This window comes from Chelon labrosus, assembly GCF_963514085.1.
Source record: "Chelon labrosus genome assembly, chromosome: 18".
Taxonomy (NCBI): Eukaryota; Metazoa; Chordata; class Actinopteri; order Mugiliformes; family Mugilidae; genus Chelon; species Chelon labrosus.
This window is the reverse complement of record NC_140351.1, coordinates 9,664,802-9,688,333: the sequence shown is the minus strand read 5'-3', so window position 1 is coordinate 9,688,333 and position 23,532 is coordinate 9,664,802. Positions and strand designations below refer to the sequence as shown.

Below are 23,532 nucleotides of genomic sequence, written 5' to 3'. Positions count from 1 at the left end.
TTCTTCTTCTTCTTCTTCTTCTTCTCTCGTTGCACGGCGGTTCTGGTCCTTCGCCGGCTGGCTCAATTCGCCGGGGTAAACAAGGAAGCGAGTCTCAGTGCGAACCTTGCGCATGCGCGCTGGCAGCGGAAGAGCCGGGACAACAACACTCGGAGCTAATGCTACAAACATGCTTGGAATGTGGACTTATTTAATTTTTTTCGGGACAATTACGCAATTTGGGGCTTCAGCACAAGACGGACATTACATACGAGCATCATGGAGGTATTTGGATGTTTTTTTGTGTGTGTTTTTTTACGAAGAGCTCTGGTGTCCCTTTACAACCGTTGCATTGAAATGCACTGCTACACCAAGACCCCCTGTAACTCAGAGAAGGGACGGAGGACTCTGAAACTTCTTCCAGCCCTTAGTCAACATGAGGGTGAGTAGATAATGAGCGAAATATCATTCTAGGGTGAACTATCCCTTTAATAGCCTCCACTAAAGTGTTAACGTGAAGGGAATATATGAACTAGATCTGCTTTCGTCTGCGCTGAGCATGGCTGTAACTACACACACACACACACACACACACACCACGACAATCCCTGTTCCAGAGCTGCATTCCCTGTAACACCTGATGCAGTCGCTGCTGTGTCATCAAATAATAATCCCCTCTCTCTGATTCCCATGCTGTGCATATAAAGCTTATATTGATTGAGAATGGGAAGATCATAAGGCAGTTTTTAAGCTGGGTGTCTTCTTAACTGAGCATGGAGTAACGCGGGGGGACCAGAGGGAACCGTCACAAGCCACTCAGTTACCGGTGGCGTGTGTGTGTGTAAGTGGTTATGTAGCTTATCTGCGTGTGTTTTTGGTTTCATTGAGGACTAGTTAGGTCCGTGACCCATTCACTGAGTAGTGTATAAATATTTTATTAAGTTGCTATTTTTACCCCCCCCCCAATACAATTTCCAAATACCATTACATGCACTGTATGTTATTAGACGTCGCAGCTTAAGAACACCAAACTAGGATCTCACTCAATTTCTTGCTCTCCCAATTGCTGTAATGAATATGTCCTCATAAAATCTACAATGATTGTGTTCCCCTGAGCTCACTGACTCGTTAGTTTCTTTTTCCACTCAAAAGAACAATGGCCCGTTTTTATTATTCTCCCATATCTATTTGCTTGCTCTCTCTCTCGCCCTCTCTCTCTCTCCCTCTCTTCCCCCAGAATCCCTTTCTCCCTGGGAGTCTGTGTGCTGTGAACCAAGATCAACTCCTCTGCTTCTCGCCCTCACAAAAGACTTGTCTTCTCTCATCTTGATTCATCCCTTGCTTTTTATGAATTATTAAACAGCACTTTGTGTTACGCAGACTGAGTGGGAGCTCCCAAACTCATCATCACTCAGCCTTGGTGTTTGTTACGTTCTCTGTGCTGTGTGAAGAAAAAAAAAAAATGCATGTGTTCACATACGCGACAAGAAGTGCGGCATGGTCGGGGCGGTCAGAAGTTATCAGCGAAGTTATCGGGGTGGTCGATGGAGAAACTGTTTTACACACAGTATATCGAGGACTTTATGTGTGTGTGCTCATACTCACTATGTGTGCACTAGTTTTTTTTTGTGTGTGTGTTCTGAGTGAGAGGGTGTAATGCAAAACACAGTGAAGGATTTAAGTTCTTTCATGTTAGTACTGAGTCACAGTCTTTGCACCGACATGGAAAACATGAATATTTCAGAAGCTCAGTCAAATTATGAGCATCATATTCTTACTCGGCCTGTGAAATTCTTATACACGCAGGCCTCACATAAAAAGCTGGCAGCCATGTGTGTTTGAGAAGGTTGGTTTTCAGATAGAGCAATATATCAAAGGCCCACATTAATTGTTTTGACTAATAAAGTTCACTGCATGGCATTTTTGTGCGTCTATATATTCTTATTTATTTATTGTGTTGCTATATGTTGACATATAACCAGCTACTGTATTAGCTAAAGGTAGAAAACTTTCATTTTTTTGCAGACTTTCACTGAAGACATCAGCATATCACTACAGTATGTATTTACTGCTTAGCTATTTGCAAGAGCTCCCCTTCCCCTTTGCAGAAAGTCACACCCAAGCACACACTTTAACACATAAAGCTGTGCAGAATTTATCTGGGCCCACACATCGTGATGCTTTTTGTAGAAACCCATTTGCAAAATGGGGAAACAGCTGGATGTGGAACAAGACTGATCACAACAAGAGTGCCATCTATTTGGACAGGAGTGACTGAGGCAATTCCTAAACACGAGATAAGAATCTAATTATCGGATATGTCTTGCAACAGTTCAGCGTGTGCTTTAGCGTGTACACACATGCTTTCTTATCACAACAAACCAACAACCGGATTTGAGGCACGTATTCAAAAGCCAGATCTCTAAGGTTTAGCTATCATACTAAGCTTTGTGTGTGTGTTTGTGCATGCACAACCATTAAATATGTGCTCCATGCTGGCCAGCCTATTGTGCTATGCCAAAAATCACATGCTAATTGTGTAACACTTACGTCCTTGCATAGAACAGTGTGAGTTCTTAAAATGCCATCCATTTACAGCAATATCAACTATCAAAAAGGTCAGCAGGCAATAAGAGAAATGGGAATGCAGTGGGAATCCAAAACCAATGACCTGCAAAGAGAATGCCAAGCACATTTAGTACGACCTTACACCCAGGCTGCCTCTCAATCACGGCTGGATTTTGTTTTTCGGAATCCAACGACCACAAGATTGAAAAGTTTCTCGTGGATGCTGCAGTTGTTGGTAACGGTGTCAACTGTGACATTTTATCTGCTTCTAGTAAAGAATTGTTATTAGTTTTGAGTGGGCTGTACTGCCTAATGTCCCGTCAATGCCAAAAAAGCATTTTTCCATTTTATTTGAACCCTTTTCTGTGTAGAGACCGTATTCACACTTTAAAATATTCAGCTTACTTTACCTAATCATATGCCTAACTACATGCATAATGCTTAATCTGGAACAAAATCCTCCCTGGTCTCAGCTTGTTTAAGCAGAAATGATATCTGAGTGTGAATTCAATAGTTACAAAGGGAATTGCTGCACTTATGCCACATATCAAATGGGCTGAGCGAGTAATACTGAGTCCATTTTCTTCTTTTTCTATCGGGAAAACAAAAACGGTAACTAAGGATCGCACACCATAACCCCTCAATGTTTAAACCAACAACAGTTTTAGCTATTATTACGGTTGTCTGGATATCATTTTCCTTCCAGTCACGGCTTTTAATAAGCAACTGAATAACAGCAGAAATAGAGGTTTAAATCCCCTCTGAAGACGAAACCAATTTGTTGCTTGCTCTGTCACCTGTTAAGAGTCTGAAAACAGCAACACAAAACAAATTTCCCATCAATAAATCAAAATCTTCCAAAAAATGATAATGAAACTCAAATGACATTTGACAACAGTTGCTGTGTACCTTTATACTGATCAAATTAGTATTTTGTTTTGGTTGCAGTTCTGCTTTTCTCCAAGAGAGGTCTAGTCTAAGTAAAAATGGACTGGGACAACTAGAATATAAACAGATCCCAAAAATTAATATAAAACATGTCCATTTCCCTCACCAAACAAACATGCATGCACACTTGTAAAGTGACTCTTACGTTCTCCACTGTCAAGTATTCCTGATTCCTGAAGGGAGCGGATGCAGGAATCCACCAACTCTAAACCTGTGGTCAACTCATCCTCAATATCCTTCTGTCCATCTGCTGTGGAGGAGAAAATAAGGCGAAAGGCATATACAGAGACAGAGAGAGAGAGAGGGGAGGAGGAGGAGAGATGAGTGAAATCTCTCTAGACTGTAACGTCCATCCTTTACTCTCACAGTCCGTAAAACTCTACACATTATGACATAGTTATGAGCTGTGGGACATTTTGATTATATGCTGGAAAAGGCCTTGATTAAGTCTGCCCAGTGAGCTGCCTGACAGAAAATGAAGTAGATGTTAAAAAAAGAAATAATGTGTCGCTAATGCACTGTTAAGTGTGTGGGCCTTCTGAGGGTGTCCTGTGGTGTCTGGCAACAGATTGTTGTTAGTGGGAGCCTTTAGGTCCTCTGGACTGAGGGGAGGGGCCTCTGAGGATCAGGCTTGTTCCAGTGCATCGCACAGATACTTGATCAGTTTGGGATCTAGTGAATTTGGAGGCCAGGTCAACACCTTGCACTGCCTTAAACCGTTTTGTCAATCTGCATCCTGCTGGGGATGGCTGCTGCCATCAAGGAGTGTCATTGCTATAGGGTGGGGGTGCCTGGTCTGGTCTAGGTGGGTGGTACATGTCTAAGTAACATCCAAACGAATGCCAGGTTCAAACGTTTCCCAGCAGAACACTGTATTGCCACAAGATGGTCAATGTCATTAACTTCTCCTGTCAGTGGTTTTAATGTTGTGGCTGATCGGTGTATATGTGAGTAGCTGATGAGTATAGGTGAGCAGCAACAATGAGTATATGCTTGCAGTCTTTACACATATATACTGATGACCAGCACCATCAGAGGCCTTTGTCTTGAGTGTGTCACAAAGCTTCTGTGGGAGTGTGTGGGGATCTGTGTGTCTTTTAATCCACTAGGTATGCGGGTGGGTGCTTCTGTCCATATGTTGGGGCGAAGGTATAAATTCCAAACAGCCCCTGACACACTCCCGTCGTAGTAGGTCAATCAGACACAAATCGAAAGAGACCTTGTAGGTGTTGGTGTAATAAATCTCAATCTAGGACGAGTTACAAATAGGGCAAAAAGTACCACTCATAGCTGCCTTGTAGAAAAAAATTTGACCGAATACTTTAACAAAAACTTCACTTTGTGCAAAAATGCCTTCACATGCATGCCTTGTAAGGTGTTTTTATGCTTGTATGTGAATTTTACCTTGAGAGTTCCAGCGGAATTGCTCATCTGTTGAACTGCAAGACACAAGAAGAGAAGGATGTGGTGAATAATGAGAATAATAAAAAAAATCAATACATGTCAAGTTGCAAATAGCAGCATCAGTTCTAAATCAATTGCAAATTACAACAGAGTTTTGAAAGCAATTTAGTATAAAAAGTGAAATCTTGAGATTTGTCCTCTGATATAAAAGTATGGTCGGTTTGTTAGACACATATAAAACTACGTGTACACACACACAAACACACATTCATGCACATGTGCAAACACAAACAAGACTCCACTGTGTCCATTCCTTTGATGACTGTCCATTGATCATTGATTGATGGGAATTGAAGGGAAAGAAAAAGACAAAGCGAGGGAAAAGGAAACAGACAGGCAGAAAGAGAAAGCTAAAGACGAGTATTGAGCTTCCCGTTGTGTAATCAATGCAGACTCGGACAGACTAACTGATACATATAGATTATTTCATCTCACTTCATCCTCACCATTAGACTGTCTGTCTGGGCTGGTGTGTGCATTTGTCCCATTTACACTGTTTGGTATTCCTCAAAGCCAGTCTATGTAATTGAAGTCAGTGTGTGTACATGTGCGCCTTGGGCGGTATTGTGATTGTGATTTGACGTTTGTAGAGATATATGAATACATTTATTGTTACTTGTATGTCTGGTTGGGTGAGACCAGATGATTCATCCAGAGATTTGTATCTTCTAAGCAGATTTCACAGACGTCTTTTGACTGATTTACTCTGTTTATATTTTAAACACAGTGGATAATTTCCGGAGCGCCACTGTACAACTACTACAATGCATGCAGTCCTAACCCAACACTTCTAACCAGGTGAGGTGAGAGATAAAGGAACAAAAGAATCATAGCCATGAGGCATTGCGGTGGCTATAAACAACCAAGACATCATAAATAATTGACCGAGAAGAAGAGAAATGCAAATGTGTTAACTTTGTTACTTAAACCCGCAAGAAAAATCATTGTACTTCAGTGAATTTCAAATATCAGGTAGCCTCTTAAATACAGTTTGGCTAGTGGCACTGCTTGCAGCGCCTCAGGAAGTAAACTGACAGGACACAGACGATTATAAAGCTCAGAATTAGCGAGTGTTGCACATAAAAGCACTAAAATAGCTAAAAAGTTTGTTGCACATTGAGTATGCTCATCTTTTTGCGGCGATGGAGAACTGAATGCATCTGTTTGTAATTTGGAAATGAATGTTGTTAATCCTTGAAAGAGTACTGACTAGTGCAATTAGCAATTCTGACAACATCGCTACCATTACTGCTGAAGCCTTTTAATATTACTATTTGAGGAATTTTATGAACAAAGCATTCAAGATGGAAAAAAATCTCACATTTTTATGCAACTTGGGCCCCCTGGGCTTCTAAAAAGAAGTTACCCACATATGCCGCTAATTTGAACATGCATCAACAACACATTGAAGCATCCAACAAGTCTTTTTTAAATGATCTACAAGTTATTGATGATAGCATTCTGTGGTAGCATACAGAAATTCATTTAGTTTTGGGAAATGGCAGTGATTGGATGCTGGGGATGGATGGGTAGGAAGACGCTCTCCAGAAAAACAGTAGTCCAGAGCAGCTCAGAAAAGAATATGAAATAAATGAACAAAATTGTTAACTGTGAACTTTGAGCTAACTGTGGTGGTGTGTGAATCTGCACAATACTGAAGTCCAAGTTCATGGATGTCAATGTCCTTCTCTGAAACCAGATGAACATCCTACTCACAAATGTGAATATAATCATGTAGTTTTGTGCACTGGACATTTTGACGGTGTAATCGTCGAGGACTTCCACTCATCTTACCCTTAAGAAGCAGCTTTATCTGCATTTCTTTTCAGGTGAAAGTAACTATAAGGCCATATAACAGCTAATCACTGTAATGCACTAGTGATATTCTAAAGTCAGGATGAGTATGAATGCAGACAAAGTCTGATCACTTATGTCAGGAGAAATACACACAGACTTTAGCAAATTAATTTAATGCTTTTAGCCAATTGCCCACTCACTGTAAATTACATCACTTACGTAGCAATGCTTTGTGGAATTAAAGCACAGAACATTTCACATAGTTAAAGTTCAAGTATATTTCCTGATTCTCCCATGCCGTATGTTGTGCCCCTGTGATAAAGGATCAGACGTAGGATTAAATTCACAATTAACTTCTTTAACAATTATTCTCCGGCTAGAACTGACGTTGAGTGATGTACATAAAGGTCACACTAGAAGTAATAGTAATAAAAAGGAGAGTTTGCAGCTTATAGGTTAATGAGGCACTGCCATTATGGCAGCGGCAAAACAGCCTGGAGGACAGAATCATAGGTCTGTAACCGAAAGGTCACTGGTTCAAATGCTCAAACTAGAAGAGATAATTAAAATAAAATAATTAATCTCTGTGAATTTGTTCAACTGTCTGAATATAAATTAGAATTAAGCTAAGAAAGTCACAGAAGGAAAAGGGTTAAGATAAATAAATGTATTTCATTGTTACACTCATGGTCCCTCTATTACAGATACATTATAGTTTGGCACAGGTTAGAGTCTTTATGTTTGATTATGCATCCTGATCATTACTAAGAGTGAGAAAAGGAACCAAACTATGTTTAATATTTTGGTTCGCTATCAAATATATATCTATATGTACCTTTTTTTTAAGGGTAGCACTGTAAGAGCCGATTCTGTGACAGTTGTACTATCACTGCAAAACTGCAAAACGCTGCATTTTTATACTATGCTGCAGAAAATAATCCATCTTGTCAGGTGAGCTCTGGATTTGCTGTATCACTGATGTCTTTGCCAGATTTTCCAAGCACCAAGTAAACAGCATACACATGTTGTCTCTTCCATTTCCAGCCTTGATAAGTGAAACTGAAATGTATGCTTCTTAATAAATTATACATTTTTACAAATTTGGAACCGCTTCTTGAAAACCCAACCACAGTAATTATAGTGGTTGCATTGGAGGCAAAAGCTGAGAGAGTGATGTAAAGCTTACAGCGGGTGACACTGGTATTACACACACACACACACACACATACAAAAACACCCACAAAGGAGAATGATAACCAGGTGGTGTGGAACTGTGCTTCCATGTGCCTGAAGGAAATACACCAGGGTACCGGCGGTAAACACCGTGCCACTGCGTTACAGTGTAGCTGGCTACAGAGAACAGCAGAGGGAGAGAAAACTTTGCATGAAACGCTCAGAGAGCTGATAGGCGGCAGCGAAAGAGAGAGAGAGAAGAGAGAGATTTAATAAGCACAGCATTATTCCACAACATTGCACACTCTCGGCTGCAGTGCCACAACACTACTCCCAGCGAGGCAGAGGCTCTCTTTTAACACTGAGCCTCTATTCAAGAGACATTTCAAATTCACTACACCGCTCTCAACTGCCACGCGGCTTGAATCAACAGACAGCGTCCTCTACCGATCCCAGTGATATTCACATGCATATCTATACACTTTACTTAGCATTCACCAATTTAGTAGCAGTTCGAAAGAAAAGTACAGTTTGCTCCTACAGTCCCAATGGGCTCGAAAGTATAGATGTTTATCAAATGAACTTTGCAGGCATAAGGAAGCCTGTAGATAGCTTAATTTTAATTCCTTATTATAATATAAGGGTCAGTATGTGTTTATACTGGCTTCTGCTTTATGTGGAGATTTTTGTGGCGATTTTACTTAAATGGAGTAAACACACCAATATAAACCAGGTAAACATGTTGTAAATGTGAATACTGTCAAACCATCTAGACAGGAATCCCAGCAGCCTCATCCCTCATGAGTCATTAGTCCTCTGTTTGCATTGCTCAACAGCAACACTACTCTAAAAGAGTTACACACTGCCACACAAGGAAGGCTCTCCTCAAATCCTCCAGCTGCCTCCCTTCACAGATAGTAGCACTTAAGAACACTTGCCCGTTGTGATAAGGCTGTCAGCGCGGATGTGTGTATTCGTATGTACACTCAGCAAGCTCTGACATAAGCGTAAACACAAACACACACTCTAGAGTGAAGGCATTCAGCTGCTCCTTCAACATAACCCCAATTTTAGTCTAATTTGGGTTACTTGTGCGTGAACATAAGCGAGCGCATAGACACATTGATGTGGTTACGCAAAACAAAAATACCTGCACGTACACTAAGTGTCAAATTCACACCAATGTTCAGCTAAAAGCGCATTATGACTTTGATAATTGCATTCCTGTTGAGTTGGAGAGAGGAATAAATGGCAGGCCTGGCATGCAGTCCCGAGCAATTTCATCACTGCCAGCCTTAAAACAGAAGCCTAATAGACCATAATGCCCTGGCTGACGTTTACTAATGCTACTGCAAGAAGTAGCTCTAAACACATCCTGGCTCTCTGAAAAGCAGCCATACAGTATTTACAGGCATAAAACAATATATATCATTATGTGTTTATTAGTTAAATAAAACTAGATGTCTCTTAATTTAAACTTCTAATGATTTCTTTGAGTGCAAATGATTGCAAAAGTAAAATAGTTAGAAAGAAAAACTGTGGTGCTTTTAACAAAAAGTGACACTTGGCTGTCTAATTTAGTCCAGCACACACACTAGCAGCACCCTGCAGCGAAAGAGATAAAAGGGGAAAAAATAATATGTTTTCATTTTTTTTTTTTATTCATTCATTCATCTTCTTTAACTGCTTATTCCTGTTAAGGGTCGTGGGGTCTGCTGGAGCCTATCCCAGCTGACAGAGAGACAGACAACCATTCACACTCATATGCACACCTACGGCCAATTTAGAATCACCAATTAACCTAATGAGCATGTCTTTGGACAGTGGAAGCCGGAGTACCCGGAGAGAACCCACGCAGACACAGGGAGAACATGCAAACTCCACACAGAAAGGCCCAGTCAGCCCATGGATTCGAACCTGGGACCTTCTCGCTGTGAGGCATCAGTGCTAACCACCTCGCCACTGTGCCGCCCCACCCTCGTTTTCATTTTTTGTAAATTTAAATTTAAATTTCGAAATTAAAACAGATTTTGCTGTGAGGAGCCTAAAGTGACTTTAAACGTTGGACAGGCTATCAAAATGAGCACTGAGAATCTCGCAGAATTCAGAGTAGTTTGGAGATAAATCAGTGCGACCTCCATGAGGATATACAAAGAGGTCAGATGTCAAGGTCAGCTACGGCACAGCTGAGAGCTGGGAGGGAATCCGTGTCGTGCTTGAGGACAGCTGAACCAGCAAGATGGATGGCTTTTGTACAACACTGTCTTCCAACATTTCTCAAATGTCAGTTGTGGAACTGCTTTCATATCAGGGCTGATATGAAACTGAATACAAAATCATTCAACTCAAACAAGGGAGATCTTGGTCATCACACAGCAGTCACGTCTATTTATTTATTATTATTTATTTAGCCTTTAATGATGCTGCAAATCTTCTCACAGCAAGAAGATTCTGGGCTTGAATCCGGTTTTCCCACCATCCAAAGACATGCTTGTTAGGTTAATTGGTGATTCTAAATTGCCCATAGGTGCGAGTGGTTGTCTGTCTCTCAGTGTTAGCCCTGCGATAGACTGGTGACCTGTCCAGGGTGTACCCCGCCTCACCCAATGACAGCTGGTATACGCTCCAGCCCCCCCGCAACCTTCCAGAGGACAAGCGGTTACAGAAAATGAATGAATGAATGAATGAATGAAAGTAAATCTGCTAACCAGCTTGGAATGAGGTCCAATGAATGCATGCTCATCTATAGCTACAATGTCGAACTCCCCCAAACACGGTTAACGAATAATTGTTCTTCCTCATACCTCAAGATTTTCTTTGAAGCATCCTTAACTTTTCTTGGATGCTCCCTAGGTTCTACTTCATTCGTCTTCATAGAACCTAAAGTTACATTTGTAACCACTGTTTCTCTGCTATAGGGTCCATCATGTTTCAGTAGCTGCAGGCTGTTCTGTCTCAATAGCGTCAGTCGCACACCACTTCAGCTCTGACAAACTATCATTGTTGGTTGCTGGAAAGCTCATAACTAATAGTGTGCAAGAAACTGGACCTAAAACTCCAGGATACTGCAGATTACAAATACATCAAGCACCAATTTACATAACCACATGAGAATCGAGTTTATTGATCCCGTGTAGGGGGAATTCATAAGCAGGTCATTAGGATTGCGAGAACTCCTTTGGCAAGAGCTTGAACGCAACAGATGTTCATTTATATTTTAAAGTCCCACTTTAAGTAGATACGGATATTACCAAATGTCCATTAGGGCAGCAGATAGAAGAGAGTGACTAGAGCTAGCTGTGCTGCAACAAATAATGAAATGCTTCCCTCACTGTCAGCAGAACAAAAAACATATAAGTGTATGTTCCTTGTATGTAACAAGGAAGATAAAATTTCTAAAATCACATAAAGAACCGTGTTCTCTTAAACTGTATTAGTATTGATTATGCATATGCATCAGTCATTTTAAACTTTACATGTTCTATGACTGACAGGAAAATATCAATACAACTCAAGGTCATTCAAATCATTTGGGCTTAGACACATTTGGAAAAGCGCATATTTCTTTTTTTTAAATTATTTTTAATGTGTGTGAATGATTAGCGAAATGCATACATACTGGAAAAAAAGAATCGTTAACACTGATACTCAATATTCCACCACAGCACTTCTGTCCTTGTAATCACTTGATTCACCTGCAAACAGCTTGACTGACCGATCAGAAAACTGCAGGCAGTGCAAGAGGCTGTGCACACCTCCTTGACAATCCACCGTTATCATTCATGTACTGGACCAACGCTAGTAACAGAGCATGTGCAGTATTAATGACCAATTAATTTACTAATTAACTAAGAAAACGCTATAAAGTTCTTCAGAGCCCCAGTCTGTTTTATGTTTTAGAGAAGTTAATCATGTCATGTCCAACTGAAAGCAATGCCTGTGCACTGTCTGTCATCAGCTTCCCATCTAATTTACACTTGCTTTAACGACCCCCTATTTGTGAAATCTTTCCCGTAAGGTTGTTCAGTTCACAAGTAGTCAACAAGAAATCAGGGCAAACATTTGCACTTCAGTGTGGTTTCAATCTATTTATTAAGTGTTTACAGTGTGAGAATATCTATCATCCATCAGAAGGATGGTCTCAAGACACATTTCTGACATACTGTGTAGCCCCGACGCCAACATATATGACATGGTGTGAAATTTACATGAGAAGTTGCTGATACTTTTGTAGGAAGAAAAAAAATTACCATCAAATGTGAGACGTTTCTGCCTACTCACTTTTAGACACGGTGGAGCCGCTCTTTCGTTTTTGTACATCTGCCTGTTGTATGTATACATATCTACCCACCGGTGGTTGTCATAACAACATTGTTGTACTTCATCATCGTCAGTGCGACTGTGTGACACCATAACAGTAATCTGTCAGTCAAGACAGATGAGTGTGCTTTTATATGCCGCGCAGGATGTGAGTGAGTGTGTGTGTTAGGGACAGACAACGATATTTTAAAAGTGCTTTTTGTGTTCCGAGTGGGTGAAATGGCATTGTGAACTAAAAGAATAAAAGTCTGACTAACACAAAAACGTGTCAAAACATCAAAGCGGAAAAGCAAAATGTGTTGTTGTTTATGTGGATGCATGTCTTTGCTCCTCTATTTTCATCATATATACATACCCATGTGTGTCTATATATGTGTTTCCGTGCATGTACATACATGTGTGCAAGCTCTCTGATACTCTATTCAGAAAGCCGTCTATTGTGCTCACAACAAAGCTGAAGACAAACTTTTGTGGACATGACAGCTGAATGACAGTTCAACACTGAGGCTGGAAGAGAATTGTCTGGTCAAAGTGTTCTGAAATAACTTCTAATGCTCAACTACTGACAGCTGCAACAAAACCCCTATTCCTACCAAAAAAAAAAAAAAAAAAACACAAAGGAAACAATGCACCATGGTATTGACAACTCCAATAAAGATATTTCAACTCCCTGTAGCTTTCTCCTCCTCCACTCAGCCTCTTTCAAGTCCTACACACATGTATGCAGATGTTTAGCCTACAAGCATTTCAGTCTGTGTGTATTCTCCCTGTGCTTTAAGTGTGTGTGACTGTGTGTGTTGGTATATGCCCTTGTGTGTTCAATTGATGACCCCTCAATCCTTAACTGCAGATTTGTATATGGAAGAAAAACTCCCACGCTGGATCTGCTCTGTAATAAAATCACGCAGCTTGAACCTCATTTTACCGTGCATTAACACACACATGAATGCAGAAACTGCAAACACACAAAACATGTATGGGTGTGGAAATGAAGACAATAAAAAGGGCAACAAGAGCAATAATGACGCGATTACATATTATACATATTCCCACACATGCACGTCTGTACTATTTATAAGAAGGCCTGACGTTCCCGGGTTCCCGACCATTTTCACAAAACAGAAAAGTTATATAAAGTTTTAAGGTCAATATTTGTAAAAGTTACTGAAATGTAGTTTTTTGAACCCATTGCCAATACCTCCACATCCCGCAGGCAGAATAGCACATTCATGTGTGTCTGAGCATATCTGAGTTTCTACATGCGTGCTCTAACACACTGTGGGCAGCGCCTGCTGTTTTCACTATTTCAGTTCAGCAACATCTGCTGTGTGTGTTGAAATCACAGAGCTATTATAGTTATTATGATAGGTGGGCTATCGCCATTTGCACCAGCACAGATAATGACAGAATACCTCCATGCATAATTCACCAGGGATGGGTGGCCTGACACTGGGTGTGCCCTGTATTACTGTGCTCCACACAGAAAGGGGCTGTCTAATATTTATACTCATCTAACAAGGCTCACTGTGGAAGGACTGTTATGACATGTTATTAAACAGGAGATTAAAAGCTTTACTGCACAAAACTTTTGAAAGAGGAACAACAGAATAAAAGTTTTACTGTTAACTTGTTACTGAGATACAAACAGAAGCTAGATGCTAAATGAATGGTAATTAGAAGAGATGAACTGTGCTGCATCGTCATTATTTAACCAAGCATTCCATATCATTGTCTTTAAAAATCAGAGTTATAATACAAGAAACATTATAAAGCGCTGGTATGTGGTGTTTTCTTTGTTTGCACATTGTATTATGCACACGCAGTGTTTACAGTTTGCATAGTGGATCATGTGAGTCCCAGGAGACCTATAGGTGAATCACAGCAAGTATGACATAAATGTGCACACATATTTAGGTAGAAAGTAAATAAAGAGCATACATTTAATGAGCAAGAGAGATCGCAAGATACACTGAGCAACCACGAACCAGATATACAGCTACAGACTGCTGGATTTCCAAAGGCAACAGCAAGTGAAAAGGATCAGAAAACAGTGATCCAGTTCTCCTACAATACTGTACTTAGTAAATCCAAGCACAGTTTACAAGGTCAGTGTGGATACGCTGGAACTGGCCTTGCTAATACTGTATACGGTATATTCCTCAACAAGAAGACTGCTCTGTCTCATATGCTTTACCTTGCACAAGGTCCATGGTTTTCCATACCATGTTTAACAAGATTTGGATTTCTAATAGAGAACTACCGAGTATGCAATGTGATGTAAAGCAAAAAGAAAACTCCCATTAGCGATATTAATTGGAAGGCATGCACTGTTAGCTCCATTAAGGCCTCCTTGACTGAATCTTAATCTCGTGCGGCAAAGTAGCCATAATATTAGCATGACAATATGAATTTACATAAGAATTATAGTACAACAGGGCTCTAAGTATACCAGCAAATTAAAACCAAAAGGGCCAGATGATGGATCAGCATGCCACCGGACACCCACACAAATCAACAATACAGTACCTCTATAGCATAATGGTATTTATAACAAACTCAAATTCCAATTCACCTGTTTCCAGTCCAAATTAGCACAGGAAAGAACTGATTTTAAAACTAATGCTCGCGCAACACTGCTTACTGATCGAGAGGATTATCAGGCACAGCAATGGGATTAACACAGGCAAAAGGTGAAAATATTTGGCTGGGATAGCAGCCGTAATTTGACAACAGTGTTGCTGGCCCACAGTCAAAAACTGTTTGGCCTCATCCAGTTGGAGTCACTGATGATTGATTGTGCAAGTAAAACTGTCACTGGCACTAACTGAGGTATGGACAGAGTGCAGTCATAGTGGGATTTTAATTCACAACTATTTTTTTTTTTTTTAAACTGGTTCACAAATTTTATTAAGTGGAAAGTGCTGCTTTGAAGTGAGTTACAACTCACAATCTAGCATCTATCATAAAAATTTCTGTAGTGTTTTCATGATAAAATAAACGGTTGTACGGAAGAAGACTCCTGTTAAAGTAATGTAATGTTCTGATCTTCCCAGTGAGACGCCTATGTCCAATAGCAGTATCTGTATCAGTCCATTACTTGCCAAAATCACAGGATGGGATATTGGAGAAAAATATAGTATAACCCAATGAGATCCGTTAGCTACACCTACTTAACTACGTCTCCGAACAGACATGTCACGATTAACACAGATGAGCAACATGTGTCATGTGAACATTTGCAAGAATAAGATTGAGACCCGTCAGCAGCGCTCCAACACATCAGTGGAGTCATTCTCAGCTTGAGAAAGAAAGAAAAAAGCCCAACTGTATGGTGCAATAGATGAAATGTGAGTGATCCAAGGGCCCAAATTTGATTGAACACTTGCAAAAGCATTATGGAATGTAGTCGTTTATAAGAGCGCTAAACACACTAATGGGATAGGATGGGATCAGCAGATGCTCAAGTTTGAGATATCAGGGTCCGTATCTGACAAGAGAATACGGTACTGAGCCATCCTTAGTTTTACGGACTCCACACTTTACATACACGGATCAGGCAGAACATTATGAACACCTTCCTAATACTGTGTAGGTCTCCATTGCGCCTCCAAAACAGTTGTGACTCATCAGAGAAAGGACATGGGCCTTCTGAGGGTGTCCTGTGGTGTCTGGCAACAGAATGTTGTTAATGGGAGCCTTTGGGTCCTATGGGTGGAGGAGAGGGGCCTCTGTAGATCATCAGATCAGTTTGGGATCTAGTGAATTTGGAGGCCAGGTCAACACCTTGTGCTGTTTTGTGCCAAGTTGTTCTTAAACTGTTTTTGTGTGTGTGCCTGTGTCAGGCTGCATCCTGCTGGGGATGGCTGCTGCCATCAAGGAGTGTCATTGCTATGGGGTGGGGGTGCCTGGTCTGGTCTAGGTGGGTGATACATGTCTAAGTACAAATGCCAGGTCTAATCCCAGCAGAACATTGTATTGTCACAAGACGGTCAGTGTCATTTACTTCTACTGTAAGTGGTTTTAATGTTGTGGCTGATCAGTGTAAATGTGTTCCTTCAGATGAATGAATGGAGGACCAACCTATTTGTCAGACAAGAAGCAAAATCATCCCACCATATGAAGTTACTAAAACTAAGTCCACACCTTGTAAAATCCTACACCTAGCTATATGGAGATGTGTCAAAACTCTTTCTTTCCAGTGTCTCAGTTGTGCATCCATCTCCTGCAACTCTCTGTTTTTTTTCTTCCTCTTCCCTATCTCATAAGCAGAAACCACGGGGACAAGGAGTCGATGCTTCCGGGGTCAAGCCCCCACCCCGAGTCTCACTCCTTTCCTCCAACTGGACATCCTAAGGCCGTATTTATTCAGCCCCATCCCCTCAACCGTCTCATCCAATTGCCTTTTTAGTGTACTGCTAAATAAAGTGGTCACATTCAGCATGTGACACAGATACACTCACACATACAGACACAGTAGGGCACTAGCGTCATGCCATGGCTGGGTAGGACGCCTCAGAGGATAAAACAGTTGAAGGTCTAAATTACTCATCTACCCCAAAGGATAATCTAACCAAAGATTTAGTGGGAGTCACCAAGTCACTGGCTCTAATAGTCTATGTGTGTGACCATGCGAGGAGGGAGAGGTTATTCGCCTTACCTTGTCTCTCTCTTTGAGACCCCCACGAGACCAATTAATAATACTTTGCGGCTCCTCACACACACACTTGTAATCTTACACCACACAGGAACTATCACTGCTTGACTCTGTGATCAGCATAATGGCTCAACAGGAGCCTTATATTATCAATATTCATGATTCAGAGGAGACCACTTGAAGAGCAGGATAGTATTTCACTGAAAGAAGAAAAAAACGCATGTGCACAACCTTCTAAACTTCTAACAGGTAGGAGTGATGAGCAAACTAACCTCCTCTTTTACCTGGGTGTATACGTTGGAACCGACACAAATTTTGTGACATAGTACAGGCAACTTGTTTGGTATCGAGTTTCTTCTGGTCACTTACCAAATTCCTCCAGGTTAAAACTTCTTATCAAGAGCTACACTAGAAGAGAACACATTGCACTTCTCGCTAAAATCCTGGGATATATATGACGTTGAGATTCTGCTCTTTTCGGTTCGAAAACAATAACCTAATCATGCGATGTATGCTAATGTCTTTCTAGACCTATCACTCATCCGTTCCCTCTACTGTAATTAATACTATAGGCCGCTAAGGTTTCATAGGAGAATGACGTGGTCTCTTTAAAGTGAAAATTAACGACATAATAACACGGTGTAGGAGTGCGTGCATGTGCGCAAAATGACCAGGCTATTCACAAATGCCCCAGTCTACATCCGTAGTACATGGGGACGTATGCATGCATATATGTGATTGATTGATGAGAATGATGTGATGTGACATGCAGTGGGGCCCTGGGGCTGAGGTTTTAATTAACTGGTAGGAGAGGAGCTGGCTGGTCTTTGCTATCACAATATATCACCATGTCTGGTCTGCAAATGACTCAACAGCATCCATCTAAGACCTAGGGATCACACACACACACACACGCACACACACACAAACACAAAGGCCATCTGGCTATAGCAGGGTGCAGCTCACTCATAACTGATTCTACTGCCTCTCCTTTTGCCTGCTCTGCTAGTGTTGCAAACTTATTAATTCTTATCATTTTGCAGGCTGTTGTCAATCGGCAGCAAACGTGTTAAAGTCAACATTTGCTGACAACTGGGAAAAAAAGCAGACATGGAAAATATGTTAAGATTTGATTACTGAGGGGGAAAAATACGAGTATATTATTTCTTGGTATCTTCAGATCCTGATCCTATAGAAAGCATGACTTTTTAATTGATTATACATTCATTCTGCAACCAGGGATCTAAGCTGATTCCTAAAACGACAAATATTAAATGAACAAACATATGATAGAAAGGAAGCAAGCTGTGGATAAATCACAGGCTAGCTATGCTGTAGGAGAGTGGAGTACAGTGACTCTAGCAAATGTAGCATTGTTGTTGTTTCAGTGTTTTGGTTTCGAAGACGAGTAAAGATTTCCATTCAGCTCATGTCTCACTTTCATGGTGACATAAAATGAATGAATACATTACACCTACACACTGTTATTCTATGTCGCTTACCTTGCCCGCCTTACATTACATTACACAACATTACATTTTTTGACATTAGGAGAATGGGAACGAACAGGAAAGAATGTTGGCATGAGAGTGACCTGGGGATGTGTGGACTTGAGGGTCCCATTTATTTGACTGATTTGTTCTATTTGACACGACACACATTATCGAGGACTCTTAACTTCCCCCTACTCATAACACATCACCATCACACTTGAAAACTTCACGCCCTATAGCATGCAACTTTAATCAAAAACTGGCAGGAAAAAAAAGTTCTGACTCATCAGAGAATGGACATGGGCCTTCTGAGGGTGTCCTGTGGTGTCTGGCAATGGAAAGTTGTTAGTGGGGGCTTTTGGGTCCTATGGGTTGAGGGGAGGGGCCTCTATGGATCATCCCACAGACATTTGATCAGTTTGGGATCGAGTGAATTTGGAGGCCAGGTCAACACCTTGCACTGCTTTTCATGTTTTTTGAGTTGTTCCTAAACCGTTTTGTCAGGCTGCATCCTGCAGGGGATGGCTGCTGCCATCAAGGAGTGTCATTGCTATGGGGTGGGGGTGTCTAGTCTGGTCTCGGTGGGTGGTACATGTCTAAGTAACATCCACATGAATGCCAGGTCCAAAAGTTTCCCACACCTGTCAGTGGTCATGATGTTAAGCCTGATCGGTGTATGTGTTTAATACAGCTGGTGTGGTTGATCTGAGAAACCAATTACATTGATGAGGTAAATGTGATTTGTATATCAGCTTTTCAAAGGGACTGTTCATACAAGAAAGTATGATTTCATAAAACCTTTTGTAATAAAAAAAAAAACGGAAAAGCTTGTGTGCATTTTGAACATAAAGGTAAATATGTGAACAACCCAGCTGGGATTTCAGACCTGCTGCTCTCTAAATCTTTGCATTGCTCATACGCAAGCTGTAACCTGAAGACACAGAGTCTCGAGAATTTATCTAGATTATGTCAGTTTTATATCATCAAATGACTCTCGCTTCCCAGGATACCGTCTGACTCATAGGGTTACAATGCAAACAAAAATCGATTTGGGAGCATCCAGGGGAGGTGATAAAAGTCACAATGAAAAGTGTAATCACAGCATTCAGTTATGGCTCTTGGGAGGACTCTGGCCCTAGATCCAACCCCTGGCTCGAAGGAAATAAACTTGCAAGCTTTATTGTGTTCATCTAAATCCTCTAAGAAGTCTTTGTGGGAAGCTGATGCTTTGTGAGGCGCGGCGCAGTATAGCGCATGCACTGCTTTATGTGTCGATGAATGAATCCAATCAATCACTTGTCCTGCCTTTTTGTCTGCTTTTAAACTGATGAAAGTTTTAGCATTCATGTAGGCAGCAGACGTAACAAAATAAAGTTTAAACAGGCTTTCTCTTTTTTTCATCCTTTTCATATTGTCATTCATATTAATGGCAGTGATGGTGAGGATCACAAAGTTCAAGTCGCCAATCTTGTGTGTACTTTGTACGAAGGAGAGGAGAGACAGACACAAAAACAACCTGTTCTTGACACTCACACGTTCACACCGACTGATGCAGAAAAACCCAGTGCCCACAAAGCCTCCACTCCACATGTATAAAATCTTCTCCTTAAACTGCTCCAGGCACTGATTCCTTTGGCCTGAGGGTATGGCACCTCAAGAGGACAAACTCACTCATATTCTCTCTTGCTTGCCCTCTCAGTCTTTCGCTCTCTCACACATTCAAGTCTGAGCTTTCTAGCACTGCCTCTTTTATGAAGACCACTTTTGACCACAAGTGGAAAGCAGTCCAGTTGATCTAACCTGACAGTAACAGTCACGTGTATATCCACTGTGACCAATGTCCTCATCGCTACCTCTGCTTTGGCCTTTTAAGATTTTTACTGAAGAACATCTCTAAGATACACGACGCAGAGTATAGAGGACAGAGGACTGACGGGGAACTTTGTGGACTGGTGTCAGCGAAACCACCTCCTTATCAATGCGGGGAAAACCAAGGAGATTCGTAGACGCTGTTCTGCCCTCCCCTCACCAGTGAACATCTAGGGAATGGACATTGAGCAAGTGGACTCTTATAAGTACCTGGGTGTTCACCTCAACACCAAATTGGACTGGTCTCACCAAACTGATGCACTCTACAGGAAGGGACAGAGCAGACTCTACCTTCTGAGGAGACTGAGGTCTTTTGGAGCGAAAGGGGCACTCCTGAAGACCTTCTATGACTCTGTGACACTTGTATGGAGTGGTCTGCTGGAGCAGTGGCATCACAGAGAGGGAGAGGAAGAAGCTGGATAAGATCATCAGGAAGTCCAGCTCTGTCCTGGGCTGCCCCTTGGACTCAGTGAGGGAGGTGGGTGACAGGAGAGTTCTGGCTAAACTGTCCTCCATGCTGGACGATGAGACCCGCTCCCTGCACGGTGACCTGACGGGACTGAGGAGCAGCTTCAGTGACAGACTGCTTCACCCTCGATGTGTGAAGGAAAGATACAGAAGGTCTTTCCTTCCTGCTGCTGTTAGGCTCCACAACGAGCACTCCTAATATGTGCAATATATCTATTATTATATATCTATTATTATATCATTTCTGCATGCTGTAATTTCCCCATTGTGGGACGAATAAAGGTTTTTCTTATCTTTCTTATCTTATCTTATCTTACATCAACTATTCCTCATTCCTCATGCTTCCTTCTTTTGTTCTGTCACATTTGTCTTGCTGTCTTTCTATTTAAGAACATTTCCCCCCAAAGTATCCAAACTTTTATTACCAGAAAATGTTGTTCAAGGAACTGTAAGACCCAGGAAGATTATATAACCATCCTTTTTTGCATGCAATTACACAATAACCTGCTCCACTCCAGTCCAGTAGGTGGCAGTAATGCAGAAGACGAGATAATAATCATACAGCCACATAAAGACAGTGGGGATTCTTGTCCATACTCCTGTTCTTGTGGACTTGCGAAATGTCATCAGTTGCTGCACCAAGTACGAGGAGGATTATCGAGGACGTACTGGGACGTAACCTGTATGGACTTGGGACAAGCAGGTATCCCAGAAGCCATTTCATGAAAAGTCTGTACGACCAAGTGTACTTGGTGTTGACAAACACCCAGTGACTCAGCCAAACTGCTGAAAGCACCCAACCACTCACGCCCAATGTTAAACCTTCCTTCTTTTGAAAAGTTCTACCCCAAGGCAGGGACTTTTGGGGGGCAAAATAATTAAAACACCGGGTCCTGCAGTGGAAAAACATTGAGTACCTCCCAAGGCTCCCCAAGAAAAGTTCCTCTTGCAGAAACATGGCTTGTGTTTCTCTCTTCAGTACTATTCTTTCACTTCTGATATTGTGTCCTCTCACATTCACTCTCATTTCCCTCTATTGGTTTCTTCCAAGCAGAGGATATTACTGCAAACATCACCTGCTGTATTAAATCTAAATAGGATTACCTTTATATTTCTGAGGATCCTAAAATAATATATACATATCAAATCCCTCGATATGTCTTGTCCAGAAAATACCTAAAATTCCATAAAACCGTGAAACTATGTTTTTAATTCTGCAGGTAGAAATACAATACTTTGGAATAGGTCAACTTTCAGAAGAGTTAATACTTTGTACGTCCCAACAGAGGTGTAATATTGACAATACACTGCACACATTCATGTGCAATATTACAAGTAATCAGGCCTCTCCACTGAGCATACGTACAAAACACCAGACAGAGAGGGTATCACATGCAAGTGATCTTGGACAGACTCACACACACACAGCAAACGTAGAATATTAAACAGTATCTTAATAGCCTGTCAATCTTTTTGAATGTGTGGTCAACAAAACATTCCAGCGTATCTGTATGGATGAGTGCGTACCTAACTTTTCTTCAGGCATTCCTGTCGATTTGACAGCAAAGCAGAGACCATAATCCCACATAAATGCATACTAATAGCTGCTTTCACTGACACGCGCTTTCCCCTCGGAATAATAAGCACCGAAGTCGAAAGGGGTACCGAGTCAAATGATGCACACGCTCAGTGAAAGTTTTAGGTAATGAGTTCTGGGTAACTTCAACTCAGAGATAAGCCCCTTAAGCGCTGATCAGAAATAAACACAACAGCATTGAAGACGTGGACCAGCAGTACAACATATTATTTCTCGGACTAACAAGGCGACAGTAAACACCTCAGGAAATACGAATGATACAGTATTCCTCACGGCCCATCAGTGGAATATTTATCACCTTGTTTTGACCTGTAATTACAGCGCTCCCCTGGGCCAATCATTGTCATTTAGAAAATGGCAAAAGCAGCAACGAGAAACATCTCGTTTACACATTATGTTAGGAGGTGATGGCTGACATGCATAAATACATAGAACATATAATCACTCTAGACTTTTATGGCTACAGATGTCGAAGCAACTGAGAAAAACATATAACAGGTGTTTAAAGAGCCATCAGGTGTCCTATTAAATAACCTCTGGGGAGACATTACCTTCCACAGCATTTGGTAATAAGCAATTTTTTTCTCTGTATCTTGTTCTTTATACTCTGTTCTTTCTTCACGCTTTCTCTATCTTGCTCAGTCTTATTTTTTATATCTCTCCCTGTCTGGGTTTTGTGTTTCTCTCTCTTTTTCTTTCCACAGCTCACTCTCTGTTTCTCTCTCTCCCCGTCTGCCTCTCTGGCACGGTTTGGTTGGTTCTTATCTATTCTCACCACTATCTGGTGTTGGGGGAAGATAAGCATGCATTTGCATGTTTAATGAACCAAACACCCCCGATTCCCCTCAGCATGAGGACACACACACGCATGCGGGGTCCACGCACACACCGCTGCTGTTGGCCCTGCAGGCCTCTGTCTCCTTGGCGCTGACATGGAGTCACCAGCTGCTGACTCCTTCAGGAATAAAACATAGAGAACAGCAAACAGCGGAGAGGCGTTATTTGGCTTGACCACACCGCTCCGAAACAAAAAGCAAATGATATGAGCAAGAGACAACTAAATGACATTGAAGTCAGAATGTTACTTGATCTTTACTATAATAGCTGAATACTCAAAGGCCGGCGCTGACAGAAGTTATGTTTACATGGTTTCTAATAATCCATGGCCAGATTCAATCAGATAGAGGGTGATGATGTAAACC

General features: G+C 41.3%; 1 protein-coding gene across 1 annotated transcript in view; it reads right to left on the bottom strand.

Moving 5' to 3' along the window:
- ctnnd2a (catenin (cadherin-associated protein), delta 2a) overlaps positions 1-23,532 on the bottom strand; it is a gene marked incomplete at its 5' end in the record, with an annotated part of 166,900 nt that overhangs the window by 128,240 nt on the left and 15,128 nt on the right. Inside the window, 2 exon segments of the mRNA XM_084566628.1 lie at positions 3,641-3,745; positions 4,900-4,934. Coding sequence (XP_084422754.1) covers positions 3,641-3,745; positions 4,900-4,934 — 140 coding nt within the window.